This window comes from Rhincodon typus, chromosome 19 (assembly GCF_021869965.1).
Source record: "Rhincodon typus isolate 14 chromosome 19, sRhiTyp1.1, whole genome shotgun sequence".
Classification (NCBI taxonomy): domain Eukaryota; kingdom Metazoa; phylum Chordata; class Chondrichthyes; order Orectolobiformes; family Rhincodontidae; genus Rhincodon; species Rhincodon typus.
In genome coordinates this window covers 25,135,156-25,161,374 of record NC_063350.1, presented here as the reverse complement: position 1 = coordinate 25,161,374, position 26,219 = coordinate 25,135,156, and the positions used below count along the sequence as shown (strand labels likewise).

Sequence of the window (26,219 nt, the reverse complement as noted above, 5' to 3'; positions counted from 1 at the left end):
ATCGCTGATCCGATGATCCTCGACTCCACTCTCCTGCCCTATCCTCTAACAATCAAAAATTTGCCTATTTCAGCTTTGAATCTGCTTAACATAGTTTAACGGTATGTGTACCAGACTGGTTTCAAGTGTTAGCATGCTATGAAGGTGATAGTCAAAGATCTATCCCCTGGTTACCTGTGTTGCAAGTAAAGACTTGCTTGCTGTTAAGTTCTGCAAATCAGTTGGGAAAAAAAATTAAAAGCAGACGCTTTTATATTGTCTTCCATAACATATATTATGGCTTTAAGCGGAGTATTTTGTCCGTTTTTTGAAAGATTTTAAGACAGAGGTGGCAAGCTGTGTATCTGAATCCAAAAAAGTAAACAGCTTGTGAAGCAGTAGTTTTTTTAAAATTGGAACAACAGAAGCAGCCTGAATGGGTGGGGTCAAGCTCCCAGAGAACCAGGATTTGTTCTTGTTTAACTTTCAGTAGCAGCTGCTGGGGTCTTGAAGCTGGGTTTGGAAGCTGCCATACATTTCTCCCTGCTATTCTGTGTTTTCTCTTGATATCTTTTTCCTGGACAGGATAACTGCCTGTGAGATTATGTTACTGAATCTGCCTTTGCCAAGAGTGTGTTTACTGGATGTTACTACATTGGAACAGTTACTGTTAGTTTTCCAATAGATTAGTTAACTACTAAACAGAATAATAGTTAAGTTATTCCAATTTCTTCTTTCTTTTGTTGTATTTTAACTGTAGGGAATGAATAAAGTGTATTTTGCTTCAAATCTGGTAGTGTGACCAAATTGCATTTGGAATGCAATGCCTGGCACTTGCGTTTAAAATAAGAGAAAAAGTTAGGGTCTAGGTTATCTTCTTCATATAAAACCCCTTTTATAAAAGGGGTTTAGTCTGGTCCATAACACAGAAGCATTCTGAACAAGTCATATCAAACCTCTTTCTCTCAGCACGGTCAGTATCAGGACAAGGGAACTTCAAAAACAGCCTACGAAGTCAAGAACCTTAAAAATTGACTGTTGAACTACCAAGTCAACACAACTAGTAAACTCAATTGCAAAAGCTGTAACATTCAAATATCTGCTCTTCACAAACCATTCAGACGCTAATCTGTATATCTTATTTTTAATATTTATCTTTTTGGACTCGTGTCTTATTTCTAAACTGCAATTAACAAACCCATTCTGTTAACTCAAGACAGCCTGACTGAATCAGCACCATTTTGAAGCATAAATTCATTTGGTCTGAGATTAAAGATAGTCACAAGAGAAGGGATCCTTCTAAATTAACCTTTTTCTAATGAGCCAAGAGGAAAGTGAATAACAGCACAGAGCCAATTTGTCACTCATTTATAAGCTTAACATGTTTTCAGGCATCCCACCTGGAACCGTAAAGAATTGGAGAACCTCGCCCTGTATCTAGTTGTGATACTGGTTAAGTGTGTTGCTTTCCTTAGCTCAGGATGGCGGGTCCTACCTGGAGGAATGTTCTTCATTATAGGATGACACATTACTTCAGAATACAGACAGACAATCTCTTAAATATCCACCACTGTCTCTATTGACCTACAGCATCACCTGGTGTTCCAGTTCACTTTAGCTACCTCAACTTTCGCCACTCAAGGCTGCCCTTGAGGTTTAAAATATTAGTCTTGGACTCAGTGTTCTCCCATACAAACTGGATGCAATATTCATTGTGGTTTTTGCTACCACGGCGTGCCTGAACTCAGATCATTAAATCAATCAAATCACATTGCACAGTACCAAGTCTAATATAACCTGGTCTCTCGACAGGTCCAAAAATGTGCTGCTCAGAAAACTCTCTCTCCAAAGCATTGTGTCAACTCCTTATCAGGTTACTAGGACCAATCTGACTTTTTTCTAGTTTATACGTAGATTAAAGTCACCCTTGATTGTTGACATCCTTTTATCAAATGCACCAAAATATTTATTCTCATGTTGTGGCTACTGCTAAGAGAGCCTGTAAACTACTCCCACTAGTGACTTCTTTCATCTACTGCTCCTCATTGCCACCCAAACTAATTTTACACCCTGATCTCCTGATTCTCTTATTTTACAAATGCCAACTTCAATTAACAGCCCTCCCCCTTCACCTTTGCATAGCTTAACATGTTTCATGAATGTCATAGACACCTCAATATTCTGAACCCAAACCTTGAAATTCTGAAGCCATGTCCTCTCTCAGAGGGTATTTATTTACTTCAATGTGTGGCGAATGCTGTGCACATTCAGATAGAGGGCATTTAGGTTTTTTGTTATATTTGCAACATCCCGTCTGGATGGTTGGTACTTTCCCTGCACCTTTTTCAATCATTCTTTAACCTTCAGTTCCCATATTTTCATTTCTTACCTTGTTTCTACTCTGATATACCACATATTTCCACATTTGACTCCTTGCCCCATTTAGTTTAAAACTCTCTCTACTACCCCAGATATGCAGTTCACAAGACAACTTGCCCCAGCACTTAGTGTATGTCATTCCGACTCTCCAACCCCCATTTTCCCTAGTACTTGTGCCAGTGGTTCACAAATCAGAACCCACCTCACCCTACACCAGTCTTTGAGCAATGTATTTATCTCTAATCTTACGTACTCAACGCCAATTTGCACATGCCTCAGGCAATAACCCAAAGATTGTAATCTTTTTCAATTTAGTGCCTAGCTCCTCTCTCTCTGTCCAGAGTCCGTCCTAGTTCTGCCCATTTTCCCTGGTCTCTTTATGAACCGTAGCCACTAGATCTTCCCTCCTCCCGGGGCAAGTTAGTTTGTTTCCAGCCCTTAGCAGATGTCCCAAACCCTGGCAGTGCGCAAGCAAACAGAGCCATCTGGACTCTCGTTCTTTGTCGTAAACAACGTCAATCATTATACTATCACCTACTATCCCTTGTTGCTTCCCCACTTGAATGGCTTCCAGCACCACGGTGATACGGTTAGTTTCCACATCAACCCTTCAGTCCCTTCTCTCAAGGAAAGGGGCAGAGACAGCCTCAAAGACCTACTGGGCAAGTGCACTCCTGCACTCTCAGTTCCTTTACCTGCCTCTAAGTTACACTCCTGTCCTTGATCCAGTCATGTTAAAGGCAAAGTTTTCTTCACTCACTCTATCCATAACAAGTACTGCACATCTGCTGGAGCCGTACAGTAGCAAAAATTAGTCCAAGGAAATTTCATGCTTACTCATAAAATGAAAAATATCAAAAGGTAGATTCAATTTTTAAGTAGAATACACTCATCCCTTTTCAACATTCACCTGCTTTTTCAGGAAAGAATCAAATTATGCTGAAGTAACAGGTGTAGTTACACTACAAACCTTCATTCATGTGGTGATTCTTCATGTCAAAGAATTGGTAGATATGGGAAAGCTGTAATCTATTACAGCCATATTATTTTGTCCATAGTCAGCAAATCAGGAGGAGGTAACCTTGAGTGAATCTTACATCCTTACACCAGATCTATCAAGATTAATTTTACACCCCCACTGAGATCAAGAAGCTCAGAGACTGGAGACAAAAGATTAGAATTGCAGAACATGAAAGACTTATTTTTTAAAAAAATGCTACATATTCTAAATTAGTAATTTCAGAGGTAATCCCGAAAAATGCAGTGTTCAGTTTAATTTCCATTTAATAAGCTCTTTTACTAAAGACAAAAGAGGACATTTATCTTTTTCTGATAAATTATTTGAAATGCAATTGTTAATTATGTACCCCTGCTTACAAAAGTACACAGATTAAGGCAGAAAGGTTCGGGCAAATAAATGAACAATTGCTGAAAACACCTTAAATTGCAGATAAAACATTAACTCAGATTTCATAGTGGTACTGATGCCAAAGCTAACACTTACTATTACTCCTCTAAAACCAACAGCAACTTCTAGAATCTACTACATGCAGTCAATCAACACTTCTCCATAGGCTGTGTTGAATTCCCATAGACTTGTATCAAATATAAATACAAGTATCACTGAACAAATCAGAATTATGTATCTTGCTCCAAAAACCATTGAAGAAAAAACTGCATCTTACTGAATGGAGTGCAACTGGCTTCTTAATGCCATACTAAGTTCATAATTAATGCTGAACAGCTTTATTGGCAATGAAAAATAAGGCCAGATTGTTCAGTTAAAATCTTAAGACTTCATATTGTATTTGTTTTTAAAAATTTGTAATGTGGCAGCTTGTTTTAATGCGATGTTACATCCCAATTACTTCATTCTGTAAGATCAAATTAAAAGTGAAGGATATTTAGTGCATTTGACTTCCCAAAGTATCTTCACAGACAGCACTTTAATGTGATTCACAGCACATCTTTTTTCACACCCTTGACTTCATACTAGATTTAGGGAAAGGGAAAATCCATGCCACACAGTTTGCTGAATCTTATGGTCAGGGGGAAACAACACAAAGCTATTCTGATTTATCAATATAATACACAACATACAGAATGTGGTATTTGGAGTAATGGAACAAGTTGTGTTCAATGTCATTATGAACTTTAAAGCAATACAATGAAGGGCAACCAGGATGGCTCAAGACCTTAGCTCATTGGGTTAGGACAGCAAGTTTACTAGAACTATTTGGACAGCTGAGGAAAAAAAATTACATCACATCATATCAAAGAATTTAAATTTTGAAAAGAACGTACAATGGTAAGGACGTGGTGGTCTTTTTGTGGCTATGGAACAGGTAATAAAGAACCAAAAGAAGTTACAAAACACAGTATTACTGTAAGTGTAATGAATGCAGAGTCGATATTTAAGAATAAAATACAAATTCTAGATGAACAGTGAAAAAGTACACAATGCTGGAGGAACAGGTCAAATAGGCACCAGTTAATTAGAACGTAGTCTTGAAAATACATCCATTGGTAGTCTGTCAAATCCAGCTTTTACTAAATTATCTCTGAAGGTTGATGCATTAGAAATTTTTAACCATACATGTACAAAATTTTATGTTTGATACAACTTTGTAATGGATAAAAGTCATTTTAACTATAAATTGAAATGCACTTGACTTCTATTGGCTTCGACATAACTTAAGTTTCCCCCCACTAAAAACAAAACTTCCACTAATCAAGGCAGCACTTTCTGCCTGGCTGAAATATGCCATTTTTCATCAGCTAACATCAAAATCAAAAGTTAATGAAGCAATCCTATAAACATATAGCTATTACAGTTTGTGTGTCACGTGGATTCCGCTAGTATTAGCATAGCCTACAATAAATAGAGCACAACTTTACCTAGCAGTTTTTTCCATGATTTGATGAGTGACTTAGCAAGTGTTGTGACTTCTTCATCTGTGCTTTGTTTTCTAACAGCATTCACAGACATCCCTACCCGTGTAGACTAAAGAATAAAAAGAAACAGATATTAATAATCACCTTTGGAATTGCAAAAACAATATCTTTGAAATATCAAAATATCTTTTGCTTTGAAATAGGCTCAAGGTTTAAAGCTGCTGGATATCAAAATTTCTACTCTTCAGGAATAGAAGCAGCCTGGTAAGTTAAAAAATATTTTAAATCCGGTCTCCAAACAAAAAAAAGAGGGCTTAAATTTATTGTACTTTCAACTATTGTGTCAACAACGTATATTTAACATGTCCCTATATAAAGCATCCTTACTCTTATGTAGTTAATTAAGATGCATGAAGTGCCAATTATCCCACCCCCTCACTCCCTGGAACACCTGGAGCAGGAACAAGGTGAACTGTCCACAAACTTCCTGTCACATAACACAAAGGAACTCAAGGCAAGAAGTATTCCTACGAAATATGTTTTTCTTCACATTTACAGCATCCACAAAGAGTGCAATAGATTTTCAGAATCAACATATTCAAAGGTTACAGGCAATGTTTTGTCAGGCTCAAAATGTTCAAATTGTTTACGAAGGGATAATTGGATTGATGCAGCATTTGACATTATTGTTGAAAAAAAGTGCTTTGTTTTGCTTATTTGAGCTGAAATTTGTACAGTGAAGGAGGAAATCAATGCAAGGTGCAGGATTGGGATCATGATCATCTTTGCAATTCCTTTTTAAGCAGGTATTAAATTGAAAAAGATTCGAGTAGCATAGTCAAATGCGAGGGTAGTGAGACCACAATGAAGTGGAAATTACTCAGCTGATTAAACTTAGAAACAAAGTATGGAATTCCTTGATCTCTCAGAAGAGTTAGTAAGAAATGAGTATGACAGCTGGGTCTTTCCTGGACAAGGCAAGAAGTACTCTTCATAGACCTCCACAACACTAAATGCGAGTAAAAACAATATTACTTTACTACTGTTCAGGTCTTAAGAAGGTCACAGGAGGCACTGCCTGCATCAACCATGAACTTTAGTCAAGTAAATGACTCACTTGACTGGGAACATTATCATCACAAAACAATGCATGCTGGAAACCAGCAAGTCCGTGCCTCTCGATTTTAATATTCAATTGGTTTGCATGAGGCCATTTTATGAATCAGGAGATAACATTCAAAGCAAAGATAAGACTCCTATCACAACTTTTTGTGGCAAGTAAACTTCGTATTTTCCTCCACTTACAGAGAGCCATTCAACAGCCTAGTCATAAGGCAGGAAGCTTGTTGTGATCGGGCCCATTTTTCAGTTACGTTGATATCTTGCAATTTACATATAATTTATTTTTATAAAGTAATTTGGCTCTTTTGCACAGATGTTGGCAAATTCCATATATAAGAAAAGGAAACCACAAATCGTAATCACTTCAACACGTCTGTTTGCAAGTTACAAGTTTCTATTCTTGTCCACAGGATTGAGTATCGTTGTTTTAACAGGGCCAAATGATGTTCCTTTAAAGAGCTGGAGACCCTAATGACTGCATGTATAAAATGACCACCACATGAAAATTAGCTCTAGACATCAGTCTGCAACAAAATGTTGCTGCTTACTGTTATGACAAACGCCCCAGGAAAACTGATCCAAAAATTTTCTGGCCAACCAATGATGTCAAAATTGCATTTACATTTATATAACAGCTGAATTGTAAATTAGTTTCTTCAGGAAGAATATTATCTATCCTTTCAGAAGACTTTGTGGTTCAAAGGTATTGTGTGCCAACGTTCTATAAAAGTTATTCAGAGTGGGGGTCATTTGAGATATTTCAATGACATGGAAAATTCAGTTTTTAAAAAATATTTGTAATTTCACCCAATAATCTAATATGGAAAGGTCTTATGCCATACAAACCAAAAAATCTGAGTTTTAGTTAGCATATGCCTAGTAACTCCATTCCATTCCAGTGCTCCGACAGAATCTCTGTTACATTAATAAATAGTGAGGCCAAGAGTATGTTTGGTTGTGCTTCTTGCAAGCCCAAGAGTGACGACATCCGGGCAAGATATGAGAGCTGCCAGTTCCATGAAATTGTATCCAGCAAAATCTAGAACCTTCTTTTTTTATGCCATAAGGTTTCAATGTTTAGGGAAAAATAAAAGAGAAACAGGAAGCCTGAGTCAAACATACTTTAGCATGGATCAGTGCTGGGTCCACTGCTTTTTTGTCATTTATGTAAGTCAATTGGATGTGAATAAGGAGATCTGGTCAGTACATGTGCAGATGACACCAAAATCTGAGCAATTTAAACATCCAAGATGGCAGCGGAGCTTGTCCACTCCGACCGTGTCCCTTTCTTTTTTTCTCTCATATTCCCCCCCACTTCTCTCTTTTTTCTTCGCCTGGCCACAGCTTTCCAGCCTCGGACTCAGTGCAAACCTGGCCTAGCGGGGCAGCCGCACAGCCTGGAGGGGCGATCTCTCAGCACGGTGGTCTTTCGGCGGTAAGTGGCAGTCTCTTGGCCCAGCATGGACTTCCGGTCGAGGTGACTCCTTAAAGTGCAGTCCCACCATAGCTAAGCAGTCAAAGACTATAATGTTTGAATTTTCAGCTTTATTTCTTTATTTTCTACTTAAAACTAAGAAGGTGTCACTGTGCTATAATTACTGCAATGTTTAACTTTTAACTTGGTTCTTTCTTTCTATCTACCTTGTTCTTAAGTTTCTGTACCTAGGTACTTGTACCCAAGATGGCACCTTGTGTGGCAACATTATACACTTTTCACCATCAAAATTGGTGGTGTAGTGGACAACGAAGAAGGTTGCTTCAGAGTACAACAGGACCTTGATCAGATGAGCAAATGGGTCAAGGAGTGGTAAATGGAGTTTAATTTAGATAAATGCAAAGTGCATTTACCTGCAACAGATCCAACGTCATGGGAATGCTTTTAAGTTCTTTCAATAAATCGATAGCACCACTCTGCAGAATTAACAGAAAAAGCAGAACAATAAGTTTGCAGTATAAGCTGAATAACTAAGGACCAATACATGTGCATGAAAATTTACAATACTGTTACCAATCTGTTGGTCAATCAGAATTAGAAAATATTATATATTACCAAACAACACAGAAGAATTTTAGAAACAAATGATGTTCAGTCTGCACTAGTAGGTAGAACACCTAAAGGTTGTCCCACGTTTCGAGCAGCTTAAACTTTGTCTGCATTTAGGTGACTGCACCCTAGTGACTCTTGAATCAAAACCAAGCCATAAGTAATAAATTCTAAGGATTAAAAATCATGACACCCCTTCAGCTAACAGAGGATACATAAAATATACATATGCCAAATGTAATTACCAAAGTTGCAATTCAAACAATACTGACTGCACTCATATCCCTCCCCACCACACCTTCAAAATAAACACCTCTGTATTATCAACTCAAGAAAAAGTTAACTTCAGCCAAGGACATTGCGTAAATGCATCAAGTGCAAGGCCAGAGATCCTCATCGCTTGTGAACATTACTGTAATATTTAACTTCACATCTTTTAATTCAGAATTCGCTAGTTAAAAATAAAAATTGAATCAATATGTTCTCTGAAAAATACCCATCACCATATTAGCACCTATAAAGGAAAACAATAACTTCCAATCAAATATCTACTACTGGAAACAATTATTTCTAACAAAACATGGAACTCCTTCAAATAACCTTGTGTACCACACTCCACCTCCCCCAAACAAAACTACAAGCAATATGAATTTAAAAGCAGATGAACACAAGGGATCAAAGGGCGTCCTCCGATCCAACATTTATTTACATTATAAACACCAGGAGTGTGGCGCCAGAAGCCTCAGCATTTCCCCATAAAAGTTAACGTTTACTGCCCGAGGATGCCCTTCACGCTTGTGAGCAGCTTAACCATTCACTGCACTTGGCTTGTCCGCATCCTAACGGTTCCGGAGGCAGGGAACCCACAGCCAAGCAGCCGGGCTGGGCACCGCGCCGCATCGCCAACCCCAGCCGGCCGGGCTGGCGGCCAGCTTCTACACCCACCGTGTTCTTCTTAGACACCATTTTATCCATCTTCTTCGCGATGCGTACGATTTCCTCCAACTTGCCCATTCTTTTCTTGTGATTCTCTTTTCTTCCTCCGTCTCTGATTTCGCGAAGCTAAGGTGGAAAAGAGACAATGGCCGCAATCATCAGTACCAAAGAAAGGCAAGCTCCCTTCCTCCGCTCAGCTTCTCCTCTTGTATATGGCGCTTACCCCAGCCATTCACAGTCCGAGGCACCGCGGACGCAAGTGTCCCTGGGCTTTGTAGTTCCGCCTCTGCCACCAAATACTGGCTCCCAACCATCACTCCTGCAGCTAGATGACTACAACTCCCAATATGCATCGCGCTGCCCGAGGAATGTTCTGGGCGACTCGGTGGTCTGCGTTTCAAGGTAAATCGTCTTCGTGGCGCCCTCTCTTCAAGTTGGAATCAGTTCGTTGGGTTTGGGTTCCTATTCGAGAAACTTCTTCGCGCCTCCCCTGTTGTGGAAAGAGGAAATTTAGGTTACATCTACCAGTGCCATGAATCTCAGATTTTGTGAAGATTCAGCGGTCGTCCAAGCAGGACCTGGTATCTTAAAGCTTTCATTCCTTGTTGAGTAGAGAGTGGGTGGTGAAGATTCGAAACGCAACTTTTAACAAAGAAAGTCTCATGTCAGCATTGAAGTAAATCAGTCATAAACCTTAGAAATGGGATTCATTAAATTCTGTCAAGGGAAAAACAGAGCTAACTTTTTTTCCATCACAGATGCTGCCAGATCTGCTGAGCTTCTCCAGCAACTTTGTTTTTGTTCCTGATTTACAGCATCCGCAGTTCTTTCGGTTTTTATTGATTAAATTCTGTTCTGTATGGGTTTGCTTCCTTTTAAAAAATGGTCTGAAACAGTCCATTCAAAAGACACACTGAAAAAAAAATCAAACGACAGTGTTTTAGCGGCGGATTGATTGGGATTATTATCATTACTGCAACTCCTGTCCAACTTTTTTAATTTAGATAGGGAGAAATTAATGCATATCTGAACTGGGTTTACAGTAAAGCTGAATCTGATACTGAAATAAAGGACGTCACAATGGTTACAGTAAAGGAGTATTCAGCTCACATTATCTGGTGCTAATTTCTTGCTTTTTACCGTATATACTTGCAGAGCATTTCTATCCAAATAATTATCCAATGCCCTCTCGAAGTCTCAGCTAATCCAGTTTCCACCACATGCCCAGGCAGTGCGTTCTATACCCTTTCTCACGTTGTCCTTTCGGGCTAAAGGATTTTTGTTGTTATCGTAAGTTTTTAAAACTTGAAATCAAAAGGAATGAGAACAACCTATGTGGTAGTGAAACATTTAACTTCCATTCACAAATTAAATTCATCCATGAAAGTTTTGACCAAGTGTCTTTTAATTATGTGATTGATAATTGTTGATAATGACCAATTAACTTCTTTGCTATTAGTTAATTTTAATTGTCTCACTGAAGTTTCATTTCTTCAGGTTTTAAAAAATGTACCATTTACATTGGTCTACTCTTTCTTTCAACACCTAGCGTACTTGCTAAAAGTATCAATGAAATTTGCACTATGAATTTATCTAATATAGATAATGTGAGCTGAATACTCCTTTACTGTAACCATTGTGACGTCCTTTATTTCAGTATCAGATTCAGCTTTACTGTAAACCCAGTTCAGATATGCATTAAATTTATTTTCCACTATATGGTGAACTTAGCACGTACCGAAGTTTAATGACAAACTTCTTTCTTGGACCACAGCTACCTTCACCTCAGTTTTTTGGAATGGTACAGCTCAATACTTCTGGTTGCTGTTTGGGTTTAATTCAATAGCCATACCATTGTCCTGCTCTTTCCCCATTTGCCTTTTTCCCCTTTTAAAGTACTTATTCAATTCTCTTTTGAAAGTTACCCTTGAATCTGCTTCCTCTACTCCTTCAGCTAATGTATGCCAAATCACGACAGCTTGCTGCATGTTGGAATGTTTCCTCATTATCTCTGGTTGTTTTGCCATTCGTTTTAAGTCTGTCTCCCCTGATTACCAACTGGAAACCATTTCTCCTTCACTTTACCAAAAATGTTCATGATTTTAAATCAAATTAGATCCTTCTCAGTTCTAAGAAAAAATAATATTAGCTTCTCCAGCTCTCCACATAGTGAAAATCCCTCATCTGTGGTATCATTCTAATGAATCTCTTTTACTATTTCCAAGAGCTTGATAAGCTTTCTAAGTATGGTGCCTAGCTGAGTTCCATGAACAATTTGAGAAGGCCAAAACAAGACCATATTCTAAGCAAGATTGAACTAAGATTCTTTTAAAATGCCTCATCTCCTTTTGAAGGATAATGGTGAGGTAACCCAAAAGAGGGAAGAACCTTCTTGATCTTTGCCCTCACCAATCTACCTATTGCAGATGCATCTGACTATTACAGTATTGTAGGAATGATCACATAGTCCTTGTGAAGGCAAAGATCTATCTTGTTACTGTGATTATTTTTGCAGCGCTGCTACGCTGCTTAATGAGATGGATTCAAAACAGATTTAGCAGCCAAAATGGAGCATCTTTGAAACAGCAGCAGAATTATATTTAATCACAATCTGAAACCTCGTAGCTCAGCATTTCCTTTACCATTACCATCAAGCCAGAGGGTCGATTCCCGTTCATTCAATGAGGAGTGCAGAACAGCAGGCAGAAATAAAAATATGGTACCAACCTTGTGAAGCTAAAACATAGGACCGCATGCATTCCAAATAGTGTAGCAACATGCAATAGACAGAGCTAATTGATCCTACAACCAGTGAATCAAGTCAAGTTTTTGCTATCCTGCGACATTCAGACATGAATGGAAACAAATAATTAAGTAACTTACTGCAGGAAGAGGCTTCAAAAAAATTCCCCATCCTTAATGATGGGGAACCTCAGCAGGTCAGTAAAAAAGTATATGCAACAGTTCTCAGCTGATATGCTGATCAGGTAATCCAACGTGATCTTCTGAGGTCGCCAGCATCATGGATGCCAGTCTACAGACAACGGATTTGGTCCACATAATGTCAAGTAGTAGCTTAAAGTATAGATACTGAGAAGTTATGGGTCCTGACAACATTTTGGCAGATGTTTTAAAGACTAGAACTAGCCAAGTTGTTCTAGTACATCTCCAACACTGACATCTGCTTGGCAATGTTGAAAATTACCCCAGTTGTGACTTGTCCACAAAAAGTGGGACACATCTAGTCTGGTAATTTATGGATCAATAATAGTTCCAGCAGTGCTTGTGGAGCAATAACTTTCTCACATGTTCAGTTTTGGTTCAGCAAAGGCCACTTGTTTCTGAACCCCATTACAGCCTTTGTCTAAATGAAACATGGAAGCAGGAGTGGACCATTCAGCCTGTAAAATTGGCTCCACCATTCTAGTTGGTGGCTGATCATCTACCTCATTGCCATTTTCCTGGACTATCCGATGTCCCTGGATACCAATTGTATCTAGAAATCTATCAGTCTCTAGATTGAACATATTCATTACCTGAGCTTCGAAAACCCTCTGGATAAAGAAATCCAAAGAATCGCCATCTTCTGAGTGAATAATGTTTTCCTCATCTTAGTCCTAAATAGTTTGCAGGTCATTCTGAGAACATGATCCCTGGCTCTAGACCCTCCATGGGGAGCCTCAGAATCATTGAGTCATACAGCATGGAAACAGACCCTTCAGCCCAACTCATTCATTGCAACCAAATTTCCCCAAACTAAACTAATCCCATTTGCTTGCATTTGGCCCATATCCCCTTAAAACTTTCCTATTTGTGTAACTATCCAAATGTCTTTTAAATATTGTCACTACTTGTATCTACCATTTCCTCTGGCAGTTCATACATACAAAACACCCTCTGTGTGAAAAAGTTTCCCCTTAGGTCCCTTTTAAATCTTTTCCTTCTCACTTTAAAATTATGCCCTCTGGTTCTGAACTCCCCTACCCTAAGGAAAAGACCTTTTGCAATTCACCTTATCTATACCCCTCGATCTTATAAACATCTATAAGGTCACCTCCTATGTTGCAGTGAAAAATGTCCCGGCCTATCCAGCCTCTCCTTACAACTCAAATACTCCAGACCCGGTAATATCCTTGTAAATCTTTTCTGCACCCTCTCCAATTTAATAATATCCTTCCTATAGCATGGCAACCAGAACTGTACACAGTACTACAAAAGTGGCCTCACGAATGCCTTGTACAGCCAGAACATGATGTCCCAACTCCAATACTGAGTGGTCTGAGCAATGAAGGCAAGCGTGCTGAACGTCTCTTAATCGCCTGTCTTACCTGTGATACAAAGAACTGTGTACCTGAACCCCTAGGGCTATCTGACAACAGTCCCCAGGACCCTACCATTAACTGTATAAGTACTGGCCTTGTTCATCTTACCAAAATGCAATACCTCACATTTATCCAAATTAAACTCCATCTGCCATTCTTCGCCCCTTTGGCCCAATTGATCAAGATCCCTTTGTAATCGTAGGTAACCTTCTTTGCTGTACAGTATGCTACTACTTTTGGTGTCATTGGCAAACTCAGTAACCATGCATCCTAAATTATCATCCAAATCATTTATATAAATGACGAACAACAGTGGACTAATTTCAATGAGATCACCTTTAATTTGTTTAAACTCTAGAGAATACAGGCACCCTCCTCAGTTCACCACAAAGGACTGCCCTGCCTACCCAGAAGTTAGGTCAACCTCTGCTGTATGGCACATAGAGCCTTCTTTAGGTAAGGGGATCAAAACTCCACACAATACTCTATTCACAGTCTCACTCAAACTCAATACAATTGAAACAAGATATTCTTACTCCTGTGCTCAAATCCTCTTGCAATAAATGCTGACATACGATTTTCCATCCTGATTGCCTGTTTCAGCCCTTGTATAAAATGACACTCGGCTCATTTTAGACATCAACACAATTCAATCTCTCACCATTTAACAAATGTGCATCTCCATTTCTCTAGCCAAACTACATATCCTTTCACTAATCTGCATTACATTCCATCTGCCATGTTCTTTCCCATTCGCTCAGTTTATCCAAATCCCCTTGAAGCCCTTGTCATCTGCAAACATAGAAATACTATGTTTGGTCCCTTCATTCCAAATCATTTATATTGTTAGGGCTGCTTCTTGCTAGTTTACATTCATATCCTTTTATCAGTTTCTAAGTCCTCCTTTGTTGAATTCTAAAATATTCCCAGTCTTCAGGCTTAATACTTTTATTTTGGTACTTTATACACCTACTTTGATCTAATACAATATTTAACTTATATTAAATGACTCCATTTCCTGTTAGGTTTTGTGTCTTGTTGTAAACTGTGTTATATTTTAAAATAAGCCATAGCCATCTACCACCATATCATTTAATATATTTTCATAATCTACCACAGCCAATTTGCTTCTCATTCCTTCAAGTTTCCTTTATTTAGATTTAAAAGATTTAGATTTAACTAATCCCTAGTTTTGGATTGTACTTCATTATTTTCCAACATAATGGAAAATACCAGCATGTTACGGTCATTCTTCCCTAAATATTCTATTACATTAAGGTTATTAATTACCTCCTCCTCAATACATATTACTAGATCTAAAATAGACTGTTCTTTAATTGTTCCATCAACACATAGAAAATCTCGTACATATTCTAGGAATTTGTCCTCATCTGCATTGGTGTTTGTTATGTTTAACCAGTCACAAATGATTACTATATTACACTTCTTACATGCACATCTATAATTTTTTGATTTATACCATGCTCAACATTACCGCTACTGTTTGGTGGCATGCAGAAAAAGACTCCGACTAATGTTTGCTGCTCCTTTCACAGTTGAAAGAGCTCAATTTAGGAGATAGAGCGTGAATGCCCTTGACATCAAGGTAATATTTGACCAAGTGTGGCCTCAAGGAGTCCTGGCAAAACTGAAGTCAGTGGGAATCAACAAGGACATTCTCCTTTCATTAGAGTCCTAGGTAGCATAAAGAAAAATGAGTATGGTTGTTGGAGGTCAGTCATCTCAGCCTCATGACACCATGCAAATTTTTCTCAGGGCAGTATCCTAGGCTGAACCATCTTCAGCTGCTTCATAGTGTGAGAAGTGGGAATTAATGCTTATGATTGCCCAGTGTTCAAGACCATTTGTGACTTCTCAGATATTGAAGAAATCCATATACACTTGCAGTACTAGGCACCCTGTCTACTACATTCAATATTCACAGGGCAGCACAATGTGTCATGTAGAAACTGCACTATAGAAGTCTCCTTTGACAGCCTCTTCGAAACCTACAACCTGTGCCAGTTACAAGGACAAGGCATATGAAAAGACTCTATCTTGTTATTTTTCTGTATTTTTGATTATCGACTGAAATCGGAAAAGGACTGTTTTAAAAATCAGCTATTGTGGAAGGGATTGTTGCACTTTTTAAAGTAAGCTATGAGCTTATGGGAAGTGTTGTTATACTGTTGTTTAGAATAGATTAGCAATTTATTGTCAAGCGTATTTCTGCAAGAAATTAAAGTGAAAAGTTTTATAAGTCACCATATCATGGTGCCTAAATTAAAGGCAGAAGTCATAAATAAAATAGAAAAAAGTAAAAACTCATCACAGTTCTGGGATTTGAGGTATGCTGGAAAACCTGACCAAAACCGCCCCACAGGGCCAGGCTGAGCCAGCCATGCTGAGACAAGACCTCCATGCCTGGACTAGACCTCTGTGCTGGACCATTGACTGACCTGGAAGCAGCCTGCGAAGCAAGGATGATACCTCCACGCCAAGATGATACTTCCACGCCAGGACTAGACCTTCACGCCAGTCTGCTGAAATACCCGGAAGCAGTTGAAGAAGACCTCCATGCCGGGAGAAGAATACCACTCCAGGCCGAGATTGTCCCTCCTGGACAAGACCGCCACAACAGGAGATCGCCCCCTCCAGGACGAGACCGCCCATCTTGGATGAGACTGCCACACCAGGAGACTGCCCATCTTGGATGAGACTGCCACACCAGAAGACTGCCCTTCCTGGATGAGACCACCAGCCTGGGAGATGCCCCCTCCTGGACAAGACTGCCACACTGGGAGATTGTTTGGTCAAGCACCAGGCATATACTGCCATTCCAGGCCATTGGAAGCCACCTTGTCTCTGGGCCTGGGCTGGGAGAAGATGCCTTCTGCTGAAGGTAAGGAACCATAATAAATGAAAACATTTTTAAAAAGCAAAGAGAAAAAAAAGTAAAGCTAATGGAGTAGACAAGCTCTGGGCTCTTGGGTCGAGGGGCTCCCACATTGCACTGCCGTTCTGCTGCCATCTTGGGAAAAAAAAAGTGAGGGCATTACATTAGCAATTTTCCAAAACTCTGGAACCTTTGCAGAATCCAGAAAATTTTGTAATGTTATAACCAATGGATTCACTGTTGCTGCTGGTACTTCCTTTAAGACCTAGTACGTAGGCCATCAGGACCTGGAGACTTTCCTGCCATTAATCCCATTAGATTGTTCAGTACCTTTTCTCTAATGATGCTGATTGTTTTAAGTTTCTCCATTTCGACAGTCTCCGCATTACCTTTTATTATTGGGATAGTTTCAGTGTCCTTGTTCAGCCAGTGGGAGAAGCTTATTCGCAGATGAATTGTCACCAAGAGATGTGTAGAAAATGCAATTGGCTGGCAACAAGTAGCTGATTGGTCTGTGGAATGGTGACCAGTTGTCAATGACAAATGCCTTTTGCCTCCTAACAACAATGTGATTAGTTCCCAGGTGGCTGAACAATTTGTGGGTGTAAACTGTATAGCCAGGTGCTCTTGGGCTCTGTCTTTGTCTTTGTATTAAAAGACTAAGCTGAAAAAAGCCACTTTATTTTTCTTCACCAGTTGCTGTAAGCTGTTATTTTTAATCAATAAGTCAGAGACTTTATATGTTGTGAACCAGACCCTCTGTGTCTCCTGCAAGCACGGGAAAGTACCTGGAGAAGAATAACGGAAGAGCAGCAAGTCCTGGCAAGTCAAAAGAATCACCTCAATGAACCCTGTGGACAGGGACAATTGAACTGCCTTCCAAGTTTTCCGCTCCATCTATAACTTAATGGTTTTGTCTGTCTCTATGTTTGTGCAGGGAGAGTTTAAGAGGGGACTAGAGATTTAACTAGTAGATTATTTGTTAGTGGTTTATAATTGTTTGTTTACCTGTAGCTATAATCTATTTATTTGTAATAAATAGTAATCCTTATTAAGTACAAAAATCTAGTCTGTGCTTTCTATCACTTGTGTCAAAAAAGACAGGTGAATTTAGGAACCTGCTTACTTTTTAAAAATCTTTAACTTTTGTGAGGACTCTGGAGATAACGGGGCTTAATTTCCACAGCTCTACCCTGGAAAGACATGACAGTATTGGAGCTTGACTGGGATGGATTTTGAAACAATGAGGATTTAGGTGTGATATTATAAATAACAGGTGAAGGAAAACACTGGGTTCTGTACTGCATTCAAGACTTGGCACCAGAAATGGCCAAAGATTTCCTGCAGATGATAATTATCTCTAACAGTCTTAAGGGAATTTTCAAAACTCAGGATGATTGAATTAGTGGGTAAACTGGATGTAGCATTACTGGTAAGAGCTAAGAAGCCAGATATTATTGAGGTACAAGTACAGCGCTTGGGTTTAAAGGAAATACAAGAAAGACCTGGTCATAAGACAGTGGAATCAGGTGAAATTCAGGATTGGTTAAAGCAGCTTGAGCATGAGGAAAAAATGAAGAAGTAAAAGATGGCATAAAACTACAAAGGAAAGGCAGTGAAAGATAAGAAAAAGGACTTGAAATTAAGAAAACAGGAAATTAACATGAGATAACTAGAATTAAAATTGCAAATGAAATAGAAGGAAGATGAAAGAGGAAGCAAGAGAATATCATTATCAGCTTAAAAGGTACAGTTGAAATAGGGATCATCAGATGCTGATGCCAACCCTGGTGGGGAGAATTGGAGTCATCATTTGAAGTCCGGTCAGGAAATATGCACAGGTCCTACCAACATTGAGCATTCTTCAAGTTATTTGAGAAAATGGCTAGATGAAAGACTTGAACCCTGCTCATGCAGAATAAGTTGGCAGCTAAAGCACAGGAAATTTATGCTTCACTGTCATAGAAAGCTTTTCAGAATCATGATGCTGTAAGAAGAAAAACTATACTGGCTGCATGCAAGTTACTGCTTGAGGTATATACGGAATGCCCAAATTTTCCCGTTTCTGCATGATTTCTAATACTTTTCTCCGAGGTTTTAGAACTCTTGTTTGTTTTGTCTACATGCATAACACTGCATTTGTCCATGGTATATATCACTTGCTAGTCATGAGCTCACACAAATCTTAGTATTGGTTACAAATGTGCAGATTGTGCCTCTAGGACTTCTTTCCCTAAATAAGGAGCACGGTGGCACAGTGGCTAGCACTGCTGCCTCACAGCACCAGGGACCTGGGTTCGATTCCACCTTCGGACGACTGTCTGTGTGGAGTTTGCACGTTCTCCCCGTGTCTGCGTGGGTTTCCTCCGGGTGCTCCAGTTTCCTCCCACAGTCCAAAGATGTGTAGGGTGGGTGGATTGGCTATGCTAAATTGCCCATACTGTTCAGGGACATGTAGATTAGGTGGGTTGTAGGGGATGGGTCTGGGTGGAATGCTCTGGGGGTCGGTGTGGACTTGTTGGGCCAAATGGCCTGTTTCCACAGTGTAGGAATTCTATGATGATGAAAACTGCACACTATATTCAAAATGTGGTCTCATCAAAGCCCTAAATAACTGAAACAAACATCCTTTATGTTCAATTCCTCTCATAATTAAGGATAGCGTTACATTAGCCTTAATTTCTTGCTGTATCTGTATACAATTTTTTTTAATGACTCGTGCAAAAGAACATCTAAATCTCAGAATTTAGCGGTTCTTCTCCATTTATTTTTCCTGCCAAAGTGAACAATTACGCATTTTCCCACATTATACCCCATCTGCCTGATTTGTTCATGATTCAACTTGCCTTCCTGAAAAGAGGAAACACAGATCTCTTGCTGGTTCTCCAGCTGGCAAGCAGGACACCCAACATCTCAAGATTCTAACCACAGAATTTAGTCTGTAGGGAAATATCCCAAATTGTCTTCTGTTTTATGCAATGGTTTATTGCTCTAAATAGTACAACACTTAGTTGTTTTCTTCTTCTTTGAATACTTTGCAAGCAAGGAATCAGGCATTATCAAGCCTGAAGTCTTGGAGAAAATTTGGAGGGTTCACAGGCATTATATAAGACTATAAGACTAAGACACTGAGATAACAAGGTGTAGAGCTGGATGAACACAGCAGGCCAAGCAGCATCAGAGGAGCAGGAAGGCTGACGTTTCGGGCCTAGACTCGTCTAAGACACTGTTCAATTTAGGAAAATTGGCTTGCTATAAAAGGGAGGGTCACATTGAGTGGAAGGGTCCTAAGGAAATAGGTTATTATGATATTTCGATCTTTTCAATCTTTACAATCAAACTTAAATTTCCCACAGTTACTGACAAAATTCTAGATTATCATGCAGGTGATAGAAGTAAACATGGTAGCCATTTCTACCAGAGATGTTGATGTGTTTTGGAATGAAGGTCCTGAGAAGCAGAATGCAGTACTTGAAGGGCTGAATGTTGGTACTGTGATCAATCATAACACATGACAGAGCTATCACATCTAAAGGCCAATTTCCCAGAGGCAGTACTTGGACGTTGCTAAAGGATTTAAAATATAGAGGGAAGCAACAATTGTGGGACATGGGGGAAAAGTTTTTGGCAAGTTCAAACATTGGTTAAATGTTCAGCTCAATGACCAAACAAATGATTTCCTTGGTTTACAAAATCACATGAAGAACTGGAAAGTAAGAAAGCACAATGGAAGAGTGATATTAACTCTGGAAATGATTCTTGTGCTAGAAAGCAATCATGACTGGAGAAAGAACCTCTGATAGAACAAAGGACGAGATCTCACATGACTCTATGACTATGACAGACATTAAAAGTGGAAGTAGGGACTTCATCTTCAATAGATCAGCCAATGAAATGAAGGCCAAAGAACAGTCTCATAACATAACTGGAAGCAGAAGATTTCAGGATTGTGCCAGTTTGGTGGCTGCCAATAAACATGAGGATAAGCTCATAAGGAATGCAAAATAAAGGTAGCTAAATAGTTGGAGAGAATTTGGAGTTTATTCTGAAGTGCCACGTAAGGCTCAATCGAATTGTTACAAAGTGTGTTCATCCTGAAAAGTCTTTGTAGATGAGCTTTAAGGCTAAAGCAAGGCCTACTGCAGTTTTGAAGAATGGGTGATATAGATGATAGATAGGCGTCTTCAGTAACTGGAAAGTAATCTTAATCTTCGTTAAGCTTTTATTTTGTCGCATACTCACCAAAGTGGAGGTTTATTGGTGTAAATCATATTTCTACACTTTTGGAAAGAACTGCTTCTGAGACCGTGCTGAAAGGTGGCAGATACATAAGAACATAAGAACTAGGAGCAGGAGTAGGCCATTTCACCATCAAACCTGATCCGGCATTCAACAAGCTCATGCTTGGTCTGCCCCAGACCCCAATTCCTCTTTACTGCTGGCTCAACATAGCCATCTGCTCCCTGATATTTCAAAAAAATCTATCTCTTCTTTAAATACTTTCAGTGGTCTAGCCTCCACAACACTCTCAGGTAGAGAATTCTAGACATTCATAGCCCTCTGGGAGAAGAAATTCCTTTGCATTTGTTTTAAGTGACTGCCCCTTTATTCTGTAACTATGTCCCCTAATTTGAAATTCCCCACTAGTGGAAATGTCTTCTCAATATCAATCTCAGAATCTGGTGTGTTTCAATGAGGTCACCCCTCATTGTTCCAAGCTTCAATGAATAAAGGCCTAACCTGTTTACTTGTTCTCGATAAGTCAACTTTTATATCCCAAGAATTAGTGTAGCGAATCTCTTCGAAAAAGCCTCCATTACCAGTACATCCTTCTTTAAATAAGGGGAGCAGAACTGCAGTATTTCACTCCAGTTGCAGCCTCACCAACCCCCTGTACAGTTGTAATGAGACTTCCCTGTTTTTAAACTCTAGCTACCTTGCAATGAACAGAATTCCATTTGCCACCTTAATTACTAGATGCACCTGCATACTACCATTTTGTGTTTCATTTATAAAAACACTCAGAGCTATCTGTGCTGCACATTGTTTGGAGTCTCTCTCCATTTAAATAATAATCTGAAGCAGAGGGAACACTGGAAACTAAACAAAAGTTTCTATGGCCTAAATGATGCCACCAGAGTATGCAACTTTTCAAAGAGTTTTTTTTTTGCTGAGAATCTGTGGTGTTCAACTAAAAGCAGATCCTGCAAATTATTGTACCATAATGAACAACTTTCAGGTATCTTTACATAATATTTGACACTGTGGAGTGGTACTGTGGAGTGGTACTGAGGAATTTGAGAAACATATAAGAATTTATATGTTTAAATTCAAATTTGAGAGGCAATTAAATAATTTGATATTTAGCAAAGTAGGTCATATTAACTTGCAATCAAAATCCTAGTTAGAGAATGTTACTTATTAATCATACAGTGAGCATTTCAGAAAAATTGTTATATCTAAATTCATAGGAGTTGCAAAGCTTGATTGGATTGAGATATTTGTGTACTCAAACCAAATCAGATGCTTGTTTTGATATATTAAAGTTGAGTACACTGATAAAACACCCTAAATAAAGGATGTTTTAGGTATAAATTAAATGTTAACAGAACTTAAGTGCCTTTTTAAATTTCATTTGTAGGATGTGGATGTTGCTGACTGGCCAGCATTTATTGCCTGTCCCTAGTTGCCTTTGAGAAGGTAGTAGTGAGCTACCTTCTTGAACTGCTGCGAGTTCATTAGGGACGCCATTAGGGAGGGAATTCCAGGATTTTGACCCAGTGACAGCGATATATTTCCAAGTCAGGATGGTGAAAGGCTTGGAGGAGAACTTGCAGGTGGTGGTGTTTCCTATCCTTCACTTTAATCTTCTTAATGGGAATTGTAGGAACTGATTTCTTAATATTTCTGATGGGTGAGAATGGAAAATGTTGACCTTAAGCTTGGGAGCTCAGAAAATAAAAAGGATTATTAAAAGTATACTGGTTAACAAAACCCTGGTAGTGAATGTGGGATTCTATTTGTTCACTATGTTAATGAGATTCTATACAATGGATATACTAAATTTTGTCGAAAGTTATGTATATAATTAATATACACCCTTTGAGTACGAGCGTGAGTGAGAAAATGTTATTTTTTGTATTCATTGATGGGATGTGGGTTTCGCTGGCTGGGGCAGCATTTATTGCCCATCCAAAATTGCTCAGAGGACAGTTAAGATTCAACCACATTGCTGTGGGTCTGGAGTCACATGTAGGCCAGATCAGGTAAGGATAGCAGATTTCCTTCCCTAAAGGGCATTAGTGAACCAGATGGGATTTTACGACAATCGACAACATCATCATTAGACTCCTTGTTGAATTCAAGTTTCACCATATGCCGTGGTGGGATTTGAATCCAAGTCACCAGGACATTAGCTGAGTTTCTGGATTAATAGTCTAATGATAATATTGCCTTCCCTTAGTTTAGATTACTAGTCTAATGACATGACCACTATGCCACTACCTGTAATTAGTGACTTGAATCGAATGTTAGAGAGAATTGAATGCTGTAAAATTAAATAGGTCAGTGCAACTCATCAACTCTTCACGGTTTTACAAAAAGAAATGTCATGGAGAAAGATCATTTTGAGATGTAATGCTTTATACCGAATACCAGATCATAAGAAATAGGAACAGGGGTAGGCAGTTCAGTCTCTTGAGTCTGCTCCACCATTCAATAGGATCATGGCTGATCTGACATCCCTCATGTCCACTTCCCTGTGTTTACCCTATAATTTTTGATTTCCCCTTCGAACCAAAAATCTCTTTTAGGCTTAAATATATACAAGGGCTCTACTCCCACACCTCTCTGTGGCAAGGAGTTCCAAAGACCGTCAACCCTCTGAGAAAAGAAATTCCTCCTCATTTCAGTCTTAAATTGGCACCCTTTTATTCTGAGACTACAATATTTAGTCCTAGATTCTCCCATGAGGGGAAACATCCTCTTAGCAGTGAAGCCCCTTAATATTCTTAAGTGTTTCAATGAGATCATATCTCATTCTTGTAAACTCCAGTGAGTAGAGCTCCAAGCTGTTTTGCATCTGCTCCTTAGACAATCCCACTGTAGTGGTGATCACGATAGTGAACCTTATCTGAACTGGTAGCCTTTGATTTAATTTGCTTTGAAATTTTCAGTTGCACATACAAGTTTAATTTTTCATTAAACAGAGAGAAGGAAATCTGTTAATTGTGCATTACTTGCATGTAATTGTATGCAGCTGGTGGACATTAATTAGAAACATAGAAAATAGAAGCAGGAATAGGCCATTCAGCTTTCCAAACCTACTCCGCCATTCATTACGATCATGGCTGATCATCGAATTCAATAGCCTACTCCTGCTTTTCCACCATTCCTTTGATCCCATTTGCCCTAAGTGCTATATCCCAACTCCTTGTTGAAATCATACAATGTTTTGACTTTGACTGCTTTCTGTGTTATCAAATTCCACAGGCTTGTCACTCTCTGGATCATGTAACTGAATTTCTAACGGCAATCTGAGAAGTAACTACTGCTGGGAATCCCCATTAAATAATTCTACAATCAATTGCACATCATGAGAATTGAATTTCTCCCGACAGAATTTGAGATCTCGCTCAGTGCAGCTTTCTTTGAGTCAGCAACAATTGCAATTTCTTCACTGCTGACCACAAATGGCAGGCCCCTATATTGATAGTCACAACTGTAACTAAGATGGAATACAGGTTGAAGGCACTTAACCAATGTAAGGTGGGGTATGGGGTGAAAGGTGGTGGAGAGGAAGAGTCCAATCCCCAACCACAGGGAACTTTATACACACTTCTGTTCTTACTAGCCTACAGCAGTGCTGTGATATCATTTTTGCAGATAGCTGTTCTGGTCTTCCTTCAGCTGCATGGTTTCCCAAAGGCCATAGTTAAGCCTGTTAAGACATAGGGTAAATCAGAGGCTAGTAATCATATTGAAATGCTAAAATTACAAATCCACTTCCCACCCTTGTCTTTGTATATCTAGGAATTGTTTTAAAACCTTAACTTCTGACTTATTACCAGTCCACCTAGGTACTAAATCCTTTTTCTCATTTAATGAATACAGGAAATGTAAACAAAGTGATGATATATTTAAATGTAGAAGGGACTTGTGGATATGGACGTGAGCATGTAATCTATCCTGCTAAAAAGATTGCAGGATCAGCATCTCTATTGATCTGGAAAACACAATATTATAAAAATGTTTCCAGTTATTGCAGTTACTATGCATTTTTTTGCGTGTATTTTTACATTAAAAAGGTTAAAATTCACAGCTTGTAATATTTGTCTAACACTACAGTGACAGGTGAAGACCACAAGATGGCAGCATCTTATCTAATTTTGAGTGCTCTTATCACATCTGAAAATGGTCTCGTTTCTATTCTTTTACATCTTAAAGAAAGTCTTTGTTTTCAGAATTCTTATATGGTAATAATTCAGTTTGCTTCAGATATGATTGTAAAATACCAAATATGAGACAATATTACAGGAGACTGGAAAAATGTCATCTAACAAACAGTGATTTACACATCCCAATGTATTAGTGAGGTAAATTGAACTTAACTTGGCCATCCTATTTTGCTTTTCAACAAAGTTGAATGATAAGTAGAAATTTTATTGTTAATTCTGTGTCGAGTACGACCTTGACTTTGCTATAACAAGTATATTTAAAAGATTTTCATAAGCAGGATACTGCTGATACTAAATGCTAGAAATATTCACCAGACCAGGCAATATCTGTTGAAAGAGAAAGAGCCAATGTTTTAGATCTGCACACTTTTATCGGAAAACATGTCATGTTTATCTGATGTGCAGCTGAGTACTACATAGCAGAAAAGTTGCAGATTTTGGCCTACATTAAGTTAGCTGATCTTGTCCAAAGTAGTATATAAAAGGTATTATAATTGACTATCCTTGTCCTTGTGTTGGAGAACTGACATTTTCTAAGGTTCATGATCCTAATAGCTATCTAGCAGCCCTGCAACTGAATCGGTTGATATCAGATAAAGTCTTGGGTGAAGAATCAGGCGGGAGATCAACTGTGGAACTGCAACTGAACAAACAGCTAATGCTTTCAGGCAGGAAAGAAGTTAAACGCTGAACACTCTTGCCCTAAAAATCCCAATGTTCAGGCTAGTCCAGAAACTACAATGTCTTTCAAATTCTCTTTTTTTGGCCAGGTACTTTGTATTAGTACATTTAAGACATAAATATCAGTAGCAACTATTTCCCATATCTGTTTATTCCATAAATTCATCATCACGCAAAAACCACTTCCAGAAGAGAAAATTCAAATGGCACAGAGAATTTATTAGCATAGCTGAGTGCAATGCCAATAATATTACCCGTGACTTTAAAGGGTTTTGATTTTCCATATGTTTACAAGATCAGCTAAATCAGCAGGGAACATAAGGGTCAGAAAGATTGGAAAGACATTTAATGAGAATTAACATTGTGTAACTTATGGTAGATAGTTACAAAGAAATGACTGCAGCAATGGATGATCTGATTATATTTCAATAGCATAATGTAGGGAAATGTCAAAAGTGGGTAGGAAAATATTATTTAAAGTTAGAAAGAAAAATATTTTTCTAGTTTTC

The 26,219-nt window shown here is 38.7% G+C and overlaps 1 protein-coding gene across 1 annotated transcript in view; it reads right to left on the bottom strand.

Annotated features, from left to right (window-relative positions):
• LOC109919946 (transcription elongation factor A protein 1) overlaps positions 1 to 9,591 on the bottom strand; it is a 45,650-nt gene extending 36,059 nt beyond the window's left edge. Inside the window, exons 1-3 of the mRNA XM_020519983.2 lie at positions 9,365 to 9,591; positions 8,224 to 8,286; positions 5,257 to 5,362 (exon numbers count right to left, since the gene is read on the bottom strand). Of these exons, the coding sequence (XP_020375572.1) occupies positions 5,257 to 5,362; positions 8,224 to 8,286; positions 9,365 to 9,433 (238 nt within the window). The 5' untranslated portion in view covers positions 9,434 to 9,591. The remainder of the gene's footprint in view (positions 1 to 5,256; positions 5,363 to 8,223; positions 8,287 to 9,364) is intronic.
• Positions 9,592 to 26,219: the final 16,628 nt, after the last annotated feature.